The following is a 15,258-nucleotide window of genomic DNA, read 5'->3' on the forward strand; positions in this document are numbered from 1 at the left end:
AAGCCAGAGCTGAAGTCCTCTGTGCTCAAGGTCGTTCCGATCAGCTTGTGCAGACTGAACGTGACGCACATGGTACTGCTTGTGCACAGCCTTTCCGGAGATCAGGCCACAAATCAACATTTGCTGCCATAATGAAATATTCAGAGGCTTTACTGCTTCAAGGAAGAATCACAAGACCTGCATTTTAAGTCCTGAATGTTAAACCTGACAAGCCTAAAATAAATTTTCAGATAAAGAAGGGTTTTGAATTGTATTTTTAAACAAATTGGTGTACTTATTGTATTTCTGAGGCCTCTTTTTTAAAAACATTTGTATGTTTTATGTCTATATTATAATTTTACTTATTAGAAATGTAACACACATATACACACATACATATGTATCCAAATATATTTGTTCAGATTTTATATCATTGTCATCTGATCTAATGGCACAGAGAAATTTTTTACTTTAAACATCTTCATGATTCGAAGTATTGAAACTTATGTAAATCTAGTACAAATTCTTAAACAGTTCATAAAAGTAGAAACCAGCTAAAACCACAGACTGTACAAAAATAATTAATTAATTGTATTAATTGATGCCCCATCTAGATTGTCCCCTGTCTCTCATCCAGTGACTGTAGAATAGGCTCCAGGTTGTGATGACCATGCATAGGAAGAGTGGTCATGGATGGATGGATGGATGGAAATCTGACAGTTCTTATAGTCAACCTGCATATAAACTGGTCTCAGATAGCTACTCCACAGACTGTACATTTAATTTAGAAACAAAACTGACTGACAGAGACTGGGGGGAGGGGATTACCTAGGAAGTAGTTGTGGCCAAGTGGAAGGTACTGGTCTGTCAGAACCAGTCCATCCAAGGCCTGCTGGAGCCAGACCACAGTGCCATCTGAGACAGAGCAATGATGATAAGCCTCCTCACCAACCCGCCAAACAACTGGAGTGGAACTGACATTTGCCAGGATCCTGGAGGACAATGAAAAAGACATTAAAAATGCTTTCTGACTCATAACTATACCCACATTTTTGTCCCGCAAGTTATACCTGCATTCTCTAAGCTCTAATGCTCTATCCACCATCCATAGTCTGTACCATCTAGAAATAGCCTTGTTGTGTACCCTCTACACAACCCCCCCAGTCTAAACCATGTAAACCGTCCATCTAAATGTACCACCGTACTTGGCTTCATCCACATATAGTCCCATACTATCTACAAACCCCATTTCCAGAAAAGTTGGGACACTTTCTAAAATACAATAAAAACAAAATTCTGCAATTTGTAAATTCTCTTCAACCATTATTTAACTGAAAAAAAGTAGAAAGAAATGACTTTGACTGTTTTGGCTAACCAGCTTGATTGTATTTTGTAAATATAAGCAAATTTAGAATCTGACGCCTTCAACACACTCCAAAAAAGCTGGGACAGACGCAAAATAAGAGTGAAAGTTTATCGAATATTCAAGTAACACCGTTTTGGAAGAATGTATGGCACATCACAAAGAAGAGAATCAGACAATGACAATCACGAACTGTTGAGCAGCTGAAGTCTTGTATCAAGCAAGAATGGGCAAAAGATCCACTTGCAAAACCGCAACAATTAGTATCCTCAGTTCCCAAATGATTAAAAGGTGTATTTAAAAAGAAAGGTGATGTAACAGAGTGGTAAACATGCCTCTGTCCCAACTTTTTTTGAGTGTGTTGCAGGTATCAATTTCTTAATTTGTCTATATTCAACAAATAGAATTAAGTTCATCAGTGAAAACACTGGAAATCTTTTCTTTGTCCTTCTGTCTGTTAAATAAAGGTTCAAGTAAATGAATGGATTACAGTTTTTAGTTTTTGTTGCATTTTTAGAAAGTGTCCCAACTTTTCAGGAAATGGGGTTTGTATATATTCCCCCACAGCTTGTTCCCTTTATACATATTCCCATAGTCTTTGTTCCTTCCACACACCCCCACACACTATTCCCCCTACATATACATCTGTACCTTAAAACTTCAACATACATTCCCCATGCACTATACTGTACCCACCACCTATATTCATACCCTGTACTGTCTACGTTCACATTTCCATATTTCTTATTTTTCATTTTGCTCTGCATATACACTTACATATTCAACCATATTTTAAATCCCTATACATATCCATACATAATCTTGCCACTACCTAAATTTCCAGAACTTTTTGGCTTGTCCATACCTCCACCTGCATTCTCTACTGATTCAAAATCACTTTCTCCCTATCATCCTTGACAACCCAGTATGCTAGTGACAAGTGTGAGGTACATTTTCAGAGTGCTGCACTAATTACTTTAAAATGACTAAATTATGGCCTGTTTTGCATAGAATATTACACAACACAGTCGAACACGCTATGGACATGCTCAGCCAGTTAGTATGGAGACTAGCTACACTAATGCTACGAATGGACTTTCTTGTGTATGTCAATCAGTTGTCGCCAGTCCTGTCCTACTGCTGGCAGCTGCTCTGCAGTCATCTGTCATGATGTTGTTTATTCATTATGCCTCTCCTCAGCCTTACTAATGATATTGGCACATATTCTTTTCTTCTGTGAAATACAGGCAGCAATTGTTCACTGACAGAGAAACAATAGCAGTGTCACGCTTCTGCATCTGTGTGTCGATCACAAGCCATAGGCTTGTCCCACAGAGAAGCAGCAGGGAGGACACACCTCAGTCAGCCCACTCCTAGCCTTCCTATAACTCTGTGTGTGTGTGTGTGTGTGTGTGTGTGTGTGTGTGTGTGTGTGTGTGTGTGTGTGCAAGAGAGAGACAAAAACAGTGATAGAGTGATATAGTGAGATAGTGAGAAATAGTGACTGTTTATGAAAGACTTTGTGTGAGAGAGTCTCTGAATGTCAATGTAAGTTTATACAGTAGGTGTGTGTTTTTCTGTATGTGTATGTGTTTGGGTGTGATTATCCCCAGGACTGAGCCTGCTGCTCGAGAACAAAGGGCTCATTAACATGCAGCAAGGAGGAGACAGGAGCAGGATGTCACTGCGACACAGCTCTGTGTCGTGAATATCCTCAAGGACAGATGCAGTTTTCTCGCTTTGCCAGTTGGAGAAGGAAGCTCGGTTCTCCGTTTATTATTTTATTCGGTCTACGTATGATTCCCTCTTTTAGTTTCATGAGATAAAAATGTTGTTTAAAACTTTTATGACACCGCCCAACAGAAGATGAATGAAATCTCTTCTCTGCAAGGTACATAATAAAATTTTCTTGAGATATGTAGGAAACCAAACTGTCATGGACAAAATTAAATTAAATTTCCCTTCAAAATCTGATCTTCCAAGGTGTGCTACTTTGATTGGGTTAAAAGAATGTAATTGCTGGCATTAGGGAATGGGAGGCCGCAGCTCTTACTTGACAGCTGTGCCCTCGGCTACCTCCAGAGCCAGAGAGACCACTCGCGTGGACTCATTAGCCAGCAAGCTCCTGCAGTCTGACCCCTTCGTCACCTGCGACAAAGCAAACGCTGAATTAGATCACCGAGCACCACGAATCTGCAGTAAAGATGAGCCACAAACATCAAGTAAGGAAGCAACAGTGAGATTTAGTGCCCGGCCTTCTGCTTTCAACCTCTACAGCTTTATTTTTTCTCATTAAGTAGAACAACCTTATAAATTTTCCTATTGACTGTTGTCAAATTCTTTATATTTTGAAAAGGCAGTCAGAAGCAGATTAATGTTGTCTCATTAATGGTCATGTTTATGGCTGGAACAGGAACATTTCTAGTATGACAGAGCGACCTGCTGGTGGAGAATCTTACCTGTTCCTCGTCCCACAGGACAACAGCCACCCGCTGTTCAGACTTGGGTTGCCATAGCTGCAGGGTGGGTGCGGCCTCTGTCGTGGTGGCAGGGCTAGTGGTGGTCAGGGGACCCTGCGTGACTGAGGTTGGTGTGGCTGGGGGCGCTGGAGTTGCAGGTGCTGCATCCTCTGGGGCGAGAGAGGCAGGAGGCTCCCAGATGGACGTGGGAAGGTTTGAAGATGGCTGCTCACACCTCTCCCCCTCAAAACCCTCACTGCACTCACAGGTGTACACACCCCCAACATCACTGCAGTTGCCATGGATACAGGGACTGCTGGCACATGGATCTACAAAAAACTGAGAGAAGACAAAGAGCAGTTATATTTCCAAAAAAAAAGCTGTACATGTTGTACTTTCTACAGGGAGTGTTGATTTTTCTTTAATGTTTTTATTAGCTTAAGATTGCAAAAACACTCATGGGAACAATTTAATAGCTCGTATTCGCATGTACATGCACAAGAAGACACGGATGGAGTCTCACACACACCAGCAACCAACCAACATGAGAACAATAGCCCAACTAAAGACTTTCAATAAATGACCACCGCACTACAGTCTCAACCCTGAGCCTTAAATATACAGTATATAAATATTTCACCAAGGAAAACAAGCTTTGAAGAAGGAAAAGCAATAACATTTCTTTTTAATGTAACAAATTTCAGAGTCTGTCATAATTTTAGAAAGTGGTAAGATCATTGCTGATAATGACCATACACAAGGATGCCATTAGCGTTGAAGCCTTTTAATGAGGCCCTGGCTTGTGTCATTATTGGTGATCCTGGTCCACAGAAAGATGACAAATCATAGATGAGGGAGAGAGATGAAGGCACACAAATCTGGGATTGCGTTGAACTGCTTCAACTGCAATGAGGACATTGATCAGAAAGGGTGCCCGAACACTGTGCCTGAGTTATGCAACAAGATATATAAAGATGTGTATAATGCATTCAGCTTTATATATATTTGGTATATATATATATAATATAAATTTATATATATATATATATATATATATATATATATATATAGAGAGAGAGAGAGAGGGAGAGCTGAATCATATATGTCATTGTACAGTATATTTCATTCAGCTACATATATATGTAACTGAATGAAATAATTAAACTGGCAGTAGCGGCAAGGAGCGTAGTTGTAGGTGTGTAACATGAGTGGACTCCACTGTGCAAAATAGATAACTTGAGCTACTCCAGGAAAAGATCCAGTTGTATAGATCAGCAAAATTGCCTGCATAAGTTGCAAAATAATGATAATTAAATAATAAAGTAAGCATGAAATTATCTGACCTGTCTGGCCACAATACATGAGTATGCTAAAGAGCAGACAAAAAATGGAAAAAAATAATATAGATCAATTGAAGAGGGACTGAAAAAGATGTGGGAAACAATATAAAGGAAACTGGCAAGGCAATATATTGTATGTGCAGAGTAAAACAGACAGCTTAGTAAATTTTATGAGCAATCACTTGAAGTGTATCCAGAACTCACTGCATGTAGAGGTTCAGAAGCTAGTTATAAACAGTGAGGCTGTAAATATTCACAACTTAATCAAAGTCCATTAAGCTAATTTAAACAAGATAAATGTTTATGAGCTGGAATTCATCAGCAGACTATGAGGGGTGGCAGAGGAATAGGGAACAATTTTGGTTTTGTCACTAGGCTCTACACCGGTCCAAACTCAATAAGATGAACATAGACCGTATAATAAGTAAAGTGGCACACTAAATACATGGCAAGAGCGTAGCACACATGCATTCATTACCATTACTCATTACCTTCAGGGAAGATGTGGGAATTTATTGTGCAAAAATTCTAAACACAGATTTTCAGATTTGTTTCACACATATGATACTGCTGCTTTTGTTATTACATGTGTCGATTTGAACTGAACAAACAAGAGAAAATGATAAATTGGCACTCAGGGTGACGTCTTTACAGTGGGACCATGATTATTTGTACAGAATGCAATGCCAGTGTTACCATAGCTACAGTAGCTAGGTAACCCAAAAGCAATTACACAGTAGTTACTGGCTGCAGAGAGTGGCAAATTGATCTGTGATATTGAAAGAGAATAGACCAAAATAGTAGCTTTCATACAACAGAAATTTTTCACAAAGAGCTGAGGTGAAAGCACACAGCCTTCCAAACTAAGCGTAGAAAATGTAAGTGGAAGCAAAAATGTTTGACTGCCCAGAGAGTAATGAAATCAGGCTGAATTACATTAATTAACTGTTGGGGTCGACTGTTAAATACATGTCATTTCACATGCAGGAAAGATGCCTTCATATTTAGCAATTAATTTTAAAACTGATATATTGGAAAAACAGTCTCCATGGGTTGGGCCACTGTTAGATTAGGGTTAGTTTAAGGTTAGAGTTAGTTTCCCTTGTAATCTAGCAGGAAGCAAATAATGGAGAAGAAAAAAAGAGCATGTAGTTATGACAGTTTTTATTTTTGTATTTTTTAAACCAATAGAGTTTACACATCACTGGAGGACAAACACACTTGTGCAGCTGATAAGGTAATGCATAAGAATGCACAATTCCTGATAGCAGCAGTAAACAGTCCTCCAACAGTCTTGTCATCTAAAAACATGCCCTTACATTACAACACCACTTTGGTGCTCTGAAACATTTGTCTAATGATAAAAATTCTGATTTTGCTCTAATGGGAAAAGCATAGAGTGCAAAGAGTACCATCCCAAGGTGTCTTGCATGTGTGCGGTGGGTTTGTCTGTACTCACACCAATCTAGGTCATTTGAATTTATATTATTAGAGACCTCTGCTTGGTGTATTTCATTGGACAGCAGTCTTACCTTCTAAAGCTCTCTTCACTGAACTCATTTCCTCCCTCTTTTTCGTTCAGCGGTTTGATATTTATAAAGATGCAATGATACAGCTGCCCACGCTGCAAGTGAAATCCAGAATAAGAGAAACTGGACTCCTTTCTAAACAGTTCAAGTGTATAGTGATGCTTCAATTCAGTTATCATTTATTCTATGCAAAGAATGGCAACACAAGCTACTTCTGCAGAACTTTCTACATGGTCAAATTTCCACAACAGCCATGAATTTTTAAGTCGTATGCTGTTAAAAAATGTTATAGTGAGGCATGACTTCTCAAAATAAGCCTAATAACTTCTAAAGTGTCACAGAATTACTGCATTTTCAGAAAATATATTTTAATCTTTATGAACTAATATATAGCAAGATGGCAAGATATGGCCATTTTATAAACTATGAATTGTTTTCATGAATTTAAAAAAAAATAAATATACACACACACACACACACACACACACACACTGTCTTAATTTTGTCAGCGACTGACAGCTTTCCAGCACAGTGAAAAAGCTCCTGTCTGTGACTCATATATCATGGCTTATTTCACTGCGGAATCATTCAGATCTGTGGATGGTAATCCCAGTTTCTGAGGGAATTTAATCCCAACCGACACATATTTTTACCACAGTTTATTTGATTTAGCTAATTCTCCCTCCGGAGAGGCGTTTCTCCTGTAGGTTACAAATGTACCTTTCAAAAAGCTAGAAATTTATTAGTTAAAGCAAATTTTCTAAGGATTCAACCACTGTGGCCTTTGCAAGATTTAATTTTGCAAATACAGACACCCCTCTGCTTACATAAATTCGATTTAAGCAAATCCGGATTTACGTAAAAATACCTGGCATACACATTATTTACACATAGCGCTTTTATTTCACACAAAACATCTGAAATACATTAAGCTCAAGTCAGCATAGCCAGACAAGGCAAGATGCTGCATCTTCCCAGTTCCTGCGTGTTTTCAGCTGTGAACGCATTTCCCCTCCCTAGTGTAGTGCTCCTTTTGCATATTTTTTACCCATTTCATTATTCACAATGCCTGGTGGTAAACATGCACTTAAAGAAAAACGAGAACCGTCTGGCAAGCGTACAGCAATCGATTTGGAGATGAAATTAAACATAGTAAGGAAGTATGAAGGTGGACAAAGAGTTTCTTCTATAGCACGGGAACCAGGTTTAGCCATATCAACTATAAATACGATAGTGAAGGATGCTGCATGTATAAAGGACCACATGAAAGGAATAGATAGCATGAAAACAGCAATGATAACAAAAAATATCAAGATACAATTGTCACACGGAATCGAGGGAGTCGGAACGGCTGGACCCAAGTGCAGGGTCGTTTGTCTTGACTTAAGGGCTCAGGCAAGTTCTTGGTGTCGGGGACAGGCGAAGGGTTGGTTGATCAGCAGTCGGAGTTGGAGCGAGGATCCATGGATGTGGTCAGGGAACGAAGCGGGGGGTGGAAGACCGGAAGATGGAAACTGGGAGCAAGGGTTGTGTGTGAACTGGATGTCACGAAGGAGGACAGTTGTCTCTGACGAGATTCCACAAAGGTATGGGAGCTGAGGAGGATTTTTTAAAGGGTTAGCGGTTAGTCAGGTGCTGTCGATTGAGGTGCGGGTGTGAGCATGACAGCAATAACTGAGATGGAAAAATTATAAATTACGCAACAACAGCACCCTCTTTCATGCCAGCATACTACTAGATAGAAGGTAAGCACACACAGTACAATACCGTACACGTACCATATGCCGTAGTCCTTTTTTTTTTAATTTATGCTTTATAGAAATGTAAACATTTATTTTGTTACAGTATTTAATATGTCTAACATTTACTAGAAAATTATATTGTGTATTTTTTTATTTCTGTGTTTGCAACAAATGCGAAGGAAATGAGAAGGCTTAGCTCTGTAACGGAGGGGGAGGGGAATTTGTGTAAGTCGAGGGGTGTCTGTATATGGTCGCAAGGATGTGGGATGCAGTTAATGTAAATTATTTTACGCTAACCCACCTCAAAAGGAAGTACATTTCACACAACTGGACTACTACACAGGGTAGCTGGTAGGGTTAGGGTTAGAGCTGCTCCCTTGGGTGCAAAGGGTGCAGGTTTGAATCTCATCTCCAGCTGTAGCAACCTTGAGCAAGGTACTTACCCTAAGCTGCTCCAGTAAAATTACCCAGCTGTCTAAATGGGTAAATATTTGTAAGTTGCTCTGGAGAAGAGCATCAGATAAATGTAGAGGAGAAAACAATTTTAAACAGAATCCATCTGATTACCAAGAAATCCTTAAGTAAACCTTAAAGAACATTGTACATAACACTGCAGACAAAAGCAAACAAGAATCCCAAACTGTCGTGAACATTGTTTGCCAGAAGAAACAATACCTTGACACTCAATAGCCCTGTTAGGGACTCAGCTGCAAACCTCCACTTCCAGCCTCAGGACTTGATGTATTAAAAATGTCAACCAGACACCAAGCAAACGTGAAGAGGGATCATTAGCAAATCCCATCACTTATGCTGCTTGAAGGAACACACATAAGGATTCTGTCGTTCACTTGCTGTCCCTGACAGCTTCACGTCTCCCGCAGGGTGGGATGGATTAGCTGGTGACAGACTGAGATTTGCCTCTTCACTAGGTCACATGGTGGACAGTCATGCTGTGTAAAAGCAATGGATAACACAGCAGTGGAATGTTAACATTGCACTCCTGCAGTGTTAATAGGTGGCTAATTGTAACATACAGCTAATGACAAGAGTATACTGTGCAAGAATACTGATTATGATAGCAGAAGGATGCAAATAGCTATTGCAGCCACATCACATGGCCAAGCTGCTGATGGTAGCCTACCAAATGACTCATACGATCAAGAGTGTGTTTTACACATTCTCTGTTCTGTCATCTGAAATATTCATGCGATCCAGTTTGACATCAGGAATTCAAACAAGAAAACTTTCCAGCAAAGATTTAAAATTGCTGCACAGACAGAGACCTTGGTGGATGTCATCAGCAAACCTCAGGGGCACAGAAATGTACTGGAGGTGCTCAGCACATTCTGGATTCATGAAAACAGCCATCTTATCTAACTTGGGATCCTAAGATTAATTGGTGGGGCAGCACTCTCAGACACAGTAAACAACAAATTTGACTTGCACAGTACAAGCCCACTCCCTGCCTGAACAGAGAGCCCCACCTGGAGACAGTTTATTAGGGAGAAAAGAGCACCAGGTGCGACCAACTGGAGCTGTGAAGAGACTTTTTACGAAGAGGGGCTACAGGGAGCTGCGCCGTTCTGAATGCTTGAGATCGCAGTTTTGAGTTTTGTTTGTTTTTGTAAGTGCTAGGGTTTTGGACCCGACTGATTTGGGATTGACTAATTTTGCTCAGGGGTTGAGTTTTGTGCTGTTTTTATGTTGCAAGTTTCAGTTCTTGGTAACTTTATTCTAATAACCCAATGCAACAAAATTTTTCAAAATTCTTAGGTATTTTTGTGTTGATTTTGAGTAATTAAAGTCTACTGATTACAAGAAAACCACTTACATACAATACAGTCCTTCTAGAGTTTCAGTTTAAGCAGTAGAATCTTGCTTTCACTATTTTAATACGAAATTTTAGAGACTTTTTGAGAATTTTAAGGAACACTATACTGAGAGATTTTAAATGCCATTTATTTACAAAAAAATACATAGATATTCTGCATGTGTCTGGTCATTCTAGAACATTCAAGAAAAATGCAGAAAGAGCAGTCATTTGGGGATTCTATAAGGTGTTAGAATACTCTAGAAAGAACCAAAATGCTCTAGAAAGCATCAAATCAACTTGAATATTCAGTGTTTGGAACCCGGTGCCAAGATTTACTAATTTAAAGAATGTGGAATATTTTTCTAAAAACTGACATATAGTACAAACTGCCCCTCCGTGAACCGCCACCTTACCGTGGTGGAGGGGTTTGAGTGCCTGAATGAGTACAGGAGCTATGTTGTCTGGGGCTATATGCCCCTGGTAGGGTCTCCCATGGCAGACAGGTCCTGGATGACAGACGAGACAAAGCGCGGTTCAAAAACCCCTTATGAAGAAAAAATCAAGGCTTTCGTTTACCCCGCCCGGTATGGGGTCACCGGGGCCCCACCCGCCTGGTGGCCAGGTCTATGCCCATGGGGCCTGGCCGGGCTCAGCCCGAAGCCATGACGTGGAGCCGCTCTTCGGTGGGCTCACCACCTGCCGGAGAAACCGTAAGGGGCCGGTGCATTGTGATTTGGGCGGTGGTCGGGGCCGAGTGCCCGGCCGACCCAAACCTCGGGCGCCAACTCTGGTTTTTGGGACTTGGAATGTCACGTCACTGGCGGGGAAGGAGCCTGAGCTGGTGCGGGAAGTTGAGAGATACCGTCTAGATATAGTCGGGCTCACTTCCACTCACAGCTTGGGTTCTGGAACCACTTTTCTCGATCAAGGGTGGACTCTCCACTATTCTGGCGTTGCCCAAGGTGAGAGGCAGCGGGCGGGTGTGGGTTTATTAATAGCCCCCCAGTTCAGCCGCCATGTATTGGAGTCTACCCCGGTGAATGAGAGGGTCGTCTCCCTACGCCTTCGGGTCAGGGAACGGTCTCTCACTGTCGTTTGTGCTTATGCGCTAGCGGCAGTGTAGAGTACCCGGCCTTTTTAGAGTCCCTGGGGGGCGTGCTGGAAAGCGCTCCCACTGGGGACTCTGTCATTCTACTGGGGGACTTTAACGCCCACGTGGGCAGCGACAGTGATACCTGGAGGGGCGTGATTGGGAGGAACAGCCTCCCTGATCTGAACCCGAGCGGTGAGTTGTTATTGGATTTCTGTGCTAGTCACGGTTTGTCCATAACAAACACCATGTTCATGCATAAGGGTGTCCATCAGTGCACTTGGCACCAGGACACCCTAGGTCGGAGGTCGATGATCGACTTTGTAGTCGTTTCTTCTGACCTTCGGCCATATGTCTTGGACACTCGGGTGAAGAGAGGGGCTGAGCTGTCAACTGATCACCACCTGGTGGTGAGTTGGATTCGATGGCGGGGGAAAAAGCTGGACAGACCTGGCAGGCCCAAACGCATAGTGAGGGTCTGTTGGGAACGTTTGGCGGAGGCCCCTGTCAGAGAGGTCTTCAACTCCCACCTCCGACAGAGCTTCAACCAGGTCCCGAGGGAGGTGGGGGACATCGAGTCTGAATGGACTATGTTCCGCGCCTCCATTGTCGGGGCGGCGGTTCAGAGCTGCAGCCATAAGGTCTCCGGCGCCTGTCGCGGCGGCAATCCCCGAACACAGTGGTGAACACCGGAAGTAAGGGATGCCGTCAAGCTGAAGAAGGAGTTCTATCGGGCCTGGCTGGCTCATGGGACTCCTGAAGCAGCTGACGGGTACCGACGGGCCAAACGGAGCGCGGCTCTGGCAGTCGCCGCGGCAAAAACTCGGGCTTGGGAGGAGTTCGGTGAGGCCATGGAGGAAGACATTCGGTCGGCCTCAAAGAGATTCTGGCAAACCGTCCGGCGACTCAGAGGGGGGAAGCGGTGTTCCACGAACACTGTTTACAGTGGAAGTGGTGCGCTGCTGACCTCAGCTGAGGATGTCCTCGGGCGGTGGAAGGAGTACTTTGAGGATCTCCTCAATCCCTCCAACACGCCTTCGTAGAGGAAGCTGAGGCTGGGGACTCGGAGGGGGACTCGGAGAGGGACTTGTCCATTACCCTGGCTGAAGTTGCTGAGGTAGTCAAAAAACTCCTCGGTGGCAAGGCTCCGGGGGTGGATGAGATCCGCCCCGAGTTTCTCAAGTCTCTGGATGTTGTGGGGCTGTCGTGGCTGACACGCCTCTGCAGCATCGCGTGGAGTTCGGGAACGGTGCCTCTGGACTGGCAGACTGGGGTGGTGGTCCCTCTTTTTAAGAAGGGGGACCGGAGATTGTGTTCCAACTACAGGGGGATCATACTCCTTAGCCTCCCTGGGAAAGTGCCAGGGTACTGGAAAGGAGAATCCGACCGATAGTCGAACCTCGGATTCAGGAGGAGCAATGCGGTTTTCGCCCTGGCCGTGGAACACTGGACCAGCTCTATACCCTCACTAGGGTGCTGGAGGGTTCGTGGGAGTTTGCCCAACCAGTCCACATGTGTTTTGTGGACCTGGAGAAGGCATTCGACTGTGTCCCTCGTGGCATCCTATGGGGGGCACTTCGGGATTATGGGGTTCGGGGCTCGTTGCTACGGGCTGTTCGTTCCCTGTATGACCGGAGCAGGAGCTTGGTTCGCATTGCCGGCAGTAAGTCAGGCCTGTTCCCGATGCATGTTGGACTCCGCCAGGGCTGCCCTTTGTCACCGATTCTGTTCATTATCTTCATGAACAGAATTTCTAGGCGCAGCCAAGGAACGGAGGGTGTCTGTTTTGGTGGCCGCGAGATCTCGTCTCTGCTTTTTGCGGACGATGTGGTCCTGTTGGCTTCATCAAGTCAAGACTTGCAGCATGCACTGGGGAGGTTTGCAGCCAAGTGCGAAGCAGCGGGGATGAGAATCAGCACCTCCAAATCCGAGGCCATGGTTCTCAGTCGAAAAAAGGTGGATTGCCCCCTCCGGGTTAGGGGGGAGTTGCTCCCTCAAGTGGAGGAGTTTAAGTATCTCGGGGTCTTGTTCACGAGTGAGGGAAAAATGGAGCGGCAGGTTGACAGACGGATCGGTGCGGCGTCCGCAGTAATGCGGTCATTGTACCGGTCTGTTGTGGTGAAGAGGGAGCTGAGTCGTAAGGCAAAGCTCTCAATTTACCGGTCGATCTACGTTCCTACCCTCACCTATGGTCATGAACTCTGGATCATGACCGAAAGAATGAGATCGTGGATACAAGCGGCAGAAATGAGTTTCCTCCGCAGAGTGGCTGGGCGCACCCTTAGGGATAGGGTGAGGAACTCAGTCACCCGGGAGGAGCTCGGAGTAGAGCTGCTACTCCTCCGCATCGAGAGGAGCCAGTTGAGGTGGCTCGGGCATCTGTTCCGGATGCCTCCTGGACGCCTCCCTGGGGAGGTGCTCCGGGCTTGTCCCACTGGGAGGAGGCCTCGGGGCAGACCCAGGACACGTTGGAGAGACTATGTCTCCCGGCTGGCCTGGGAACGCCTTGGGGTTCCCCCAGAGGAACTGGAGGAGGTGTGCGGGGAGAGGGAAGTCTGGAGGACTCTGCTCGGACTGCTGCCCCTGCGACCCGGCCCCGGATAAAAGCGGAGGAAGATGGATGGATGGATGGATAGTACAAACTAACACCAAAAGTATAATTAACCGAATAAAACTGAATGGAAAATGCAAAAAAAAAAAAAAAAACTACATGAAATTTCTATTATATCGTGTAATGAATATTTCTTTTTTTAATGTGGCGCTAAAAGACTGCTTCATTTCAGCTATTTACCTCCTATAACATTCTGTATAATTGTGATCAAATAGGGAAGAAAGACTAACAAAAATTGAAAGCCCACTCATTGCTATTCCCTACCTGATCACCCAGAGAGCATGGCTCACCATGGTGTGTCACACTGTCCATTTAGAGATTTTTTTTCTTGACCTCATCCCTATCTGTAGGTGTTTATTTCGTGTTTTGCTCTAGAAACTCCAACCAAATTACAAAAACTGGCTGTGTACTATTATCTACAGTATGTTCAGGCAAGTCTTTACAAACAAACTGAAAACACAAACAAATGGTTTTTAATGTAGTTTTCAAGGAAATTCTCAGAAAAGCCAACAATTTGAATTTGTACTTCTCATCCAGATTTCACGGAAAGGGTTCAGTCCACCAAAGACTTGCTGAATTTCCCAGTAAATCAGGTGTGAAAGAGCCTTTGGAGATAAATAATTGGTTTGGCATTTACAAGTATCTTAAAATACTGGTGTTTGTGGGGGTGGTGAAAGAAGCATACAAAAAGGTTTTTGTTGTTTTTCTCAACAAACAAAGGCATCCAAGAAACTGAAATTTTACAAAATACTGGATCATATTTTATTTGTAGCTTTTGTCAGTTTTTAGTGTAAATGGCAAAAGTAGCCACCATGTTAAACCTCAGTATATTGGCTGAGGGACCTTTACAGAAGGTTTGTTCTCTCCATAGAAGGAAAAAGGCCAGTTAGATTGTACCAATGTGTAATAATCATTGAAAGATATTGTCACACCCATGACCACACCCCAAACGCAAGCATCTGGCTGTAATCAGTAGGGCTGGGTATAAAGAGCACCACTCCACCGCTTCCAGGTCAAGGAATCTCTTAGAGACAACTGTTCCACCATCGCCTCAACCTTCACCTCAACTTTCACTTCAACTTTCTCCTCAACCTTCGCCTCGCGTCCCTTTTCCTTGCTCCCTTGCCCACCTGCTCGTCCCCCAGCCCAGCTTCCCGTGGCTTCAACCTTCGCACCGTGGATTCTCACCTTGCTTCTGGACCCACATCTGTCCCCAACCACAAGCATTGCGATACCTCTTCATTATCATAATAAACAATCCTGCTTTTGGTCCCACCTCCAGTGTCCGGCCTGTGTCTATCACAGATATTTTAGATTCAGCAGGTTTGCAAA

At 43.5% G+C, this 15,258-nt stretch overlaps 1 protein-coding gene across 1 annotated transcript in view; it reads right to left on the reverse strand.

Annotated features, from left to right (window-relative positions):
- Positions 1-15,258, reverse strand: part of dner (delta/notch-like EGF repeat containing) — a 56,159-nt gene that overhangs the window by 19,763 nt on the left and 21,138 nt on the right. Inside the window, exons 2-4 of the mRNA XM_018758862.2 lie at positions 3,802-4,140; positions 3,396-3,490; positions 808-971 (exon numbers count right to left, since the gene is read on the reverse strand). Of these exons, the coding sequence (XP_018614378.1) occupies positions 808-971; positions 3,396-3,490; positions 3,802-4,140 (598 nt within the window). The remainder of the gene's footprint in view (positions 1-807; positions 972-3,395; positions 3,491-3,801; positions 4,141-15,258) is intronic.

Source organism: Scleropages formosus, chromosome 10, assembly GCF_900964775.1.
Source record: "Scleropages formosus chromosome 10, fSclFor1.1, whole genome shotgun sequence".
NCBI lineage: Eukaryota > Metazoa > Chordata > Actinopteri > Osteoglossiformes > Osteoglossidae > Scleropages > Scleropages formosus.